This window comes from Tarenaya hassleriana, unplaced genomic scaffold, assembly GCF_000463585.1.
Source record: "Tarenaya hassleriana unplaced genomic scaffold, ASM46358v1 Cleome1936, whole genome shotgun sequence".
Taxonomy (NCBI): Eukaryota; Viridiplantae; Streptophyta; class Magnoliopsida; order Brassicales; family Cleomaceae; genus Tarenaya; species Tarenaya hassleriana.
In genome coordinates this window covers 1-1,466 of record NW_010965328.1, presented here as the reverse complement: position 1 = coordinate 1,466, position 1,466 = coordinate 1, and the positions used below count along the sequence as shown (strand labels likewise).

The 1,466-nt window shown below is 50.1% G+C and overlaps 1 protein-coding gene across 1 annotated transcript; it reads right to left on the bottom strand.

Moving 5' to 3' along the window:
• Positions 1 to 6: 6 nt before the first annotated feature.
• Positions 7 to 1,458, bottom strand: LOC104811346 (the record flags this gene model as incomplete). The annotated part of the gene is made up of 2 exons (XM_010538008.1): positions 176 to 1,458; positions 7 to 67 (listed from the first exon to the last, which is right to left on the bottom strand). Coding segments are annotated over exons 1-2 (1,214 nt in total), but the record flags the coding sequence as incomplete, so codon positions are not given.
• Between the last annotated feature and the right edge of the window lie 8 nt (positions 1,459 to 1,466).

The following is a 1,466-nucleotide window of genomic DNA, read 5'->3' as shown; positions in this document are numbered from 1 at the left end:
GAGAACTGATCTGTCAACCATACGGTTCCCGTCTGAACCGACGAAACATGCTTGCCGTCTGGCAAACCTACATCACAAGGAGGCATCGAAGAGACATCGGACAACAAATGCAACTGACCCGTCATGTGATTTCCAGCCCCAGAATCAATAATCCATGAACCAAACAAAGGTATACCTGAAGTAGTGTCTGTAGGCCCGACTCGCGTCGCATTCACAAGCTCAACTAGCGTCTTCCATTGATCAGGAGTAATACCAGACAGGCCGAGACTACCCGGATTCGAGGCAAGATGACTTTGTTTCGGCTGAGGCCCTGTAGCGGAAGTTTGGGCAGCATTTGCACGAACAGATTGACCACGTCCACGTCCTGAATTCCGACCGCCACGACCTCGAGCATGCTTGCCACGACCGCCACGCTCGGACCACCAATCTGGAAACCCGTGAATCTCAAAGCAGGAGTCAACGGAGTGACCAGCACGGCCACAGTGCGTGCAAGAAGACGATTTATCCTTGGAATCAGACCGAACACGTGCTTGGAAATCCGGTTGGACAGACAATGCCATGACATCTGAACGGTCTTCCTTAGCCCTGATCGCCGCACGTTTGGATTCCTCCTGCTGTACTGTGGAGTACACACTGGCTAGCGACGGAAGAGGGGTTTGCGACAGCAGACTCGAAGATACCGTACCAAAGATAGTATCATCAAGTCCGAGCAAAAATTGATGAGTTTTATCTTCTTCCCGTTGTTTAAACAGGATGTCGGATAGGCGACACTGACAGCCGCCGCACGAACACGTCGGAATCTTTTCGTATAATGCGATCTCATCCCACAACTTCCGTAACTTGCCGAAATACGTAGCCACAGACATACCATGTTGACGACAGCTAGCGAGTTCAGACTTTAGGGACTGCATCCGAGCGCCATTGGATGCCGAAAATTGGGTTGCCAGCTCAGTCCACAGATCTGCAGCAACTTCGGTACTCGGGATGTTCGGACGAAGGGAAGCATCGATCGTGTTTCGTATCCATGACACGATAAGGGAGTTGATAGTCCACCAATCATCCAAGTCCTCCGAATCCGGGGAGGGTCTAGGAATCGAGCCATCAACGAACCCAAATTTCTTTCTCGATCGTAAAGCCGTACGAATATCCCGAGACCAATCACTGTAATTGTGTTCCTTCAACAACGTATGAGAGATTAAATTACCGGGATTATCATTGGCGGTGATATCATACGGAGATATCGTGCGCCGTTGCACGTGAACTTGCGCCGTGTTCGACAGCCCGTGCTCCGGTGGGCTCGACACGGACTCATCGGAAGCACCAGACATGATGAAGAACACGAAAAAATCAAAAAGAGAGAAGCCAAAACCTGAAAAACCTTAACCCTGGGTATGCTCTGATACCATGTCACGTCACGTAACCAACATGAACGTAATTCCCTGCTGTTCTCATTCATTAACATGTCT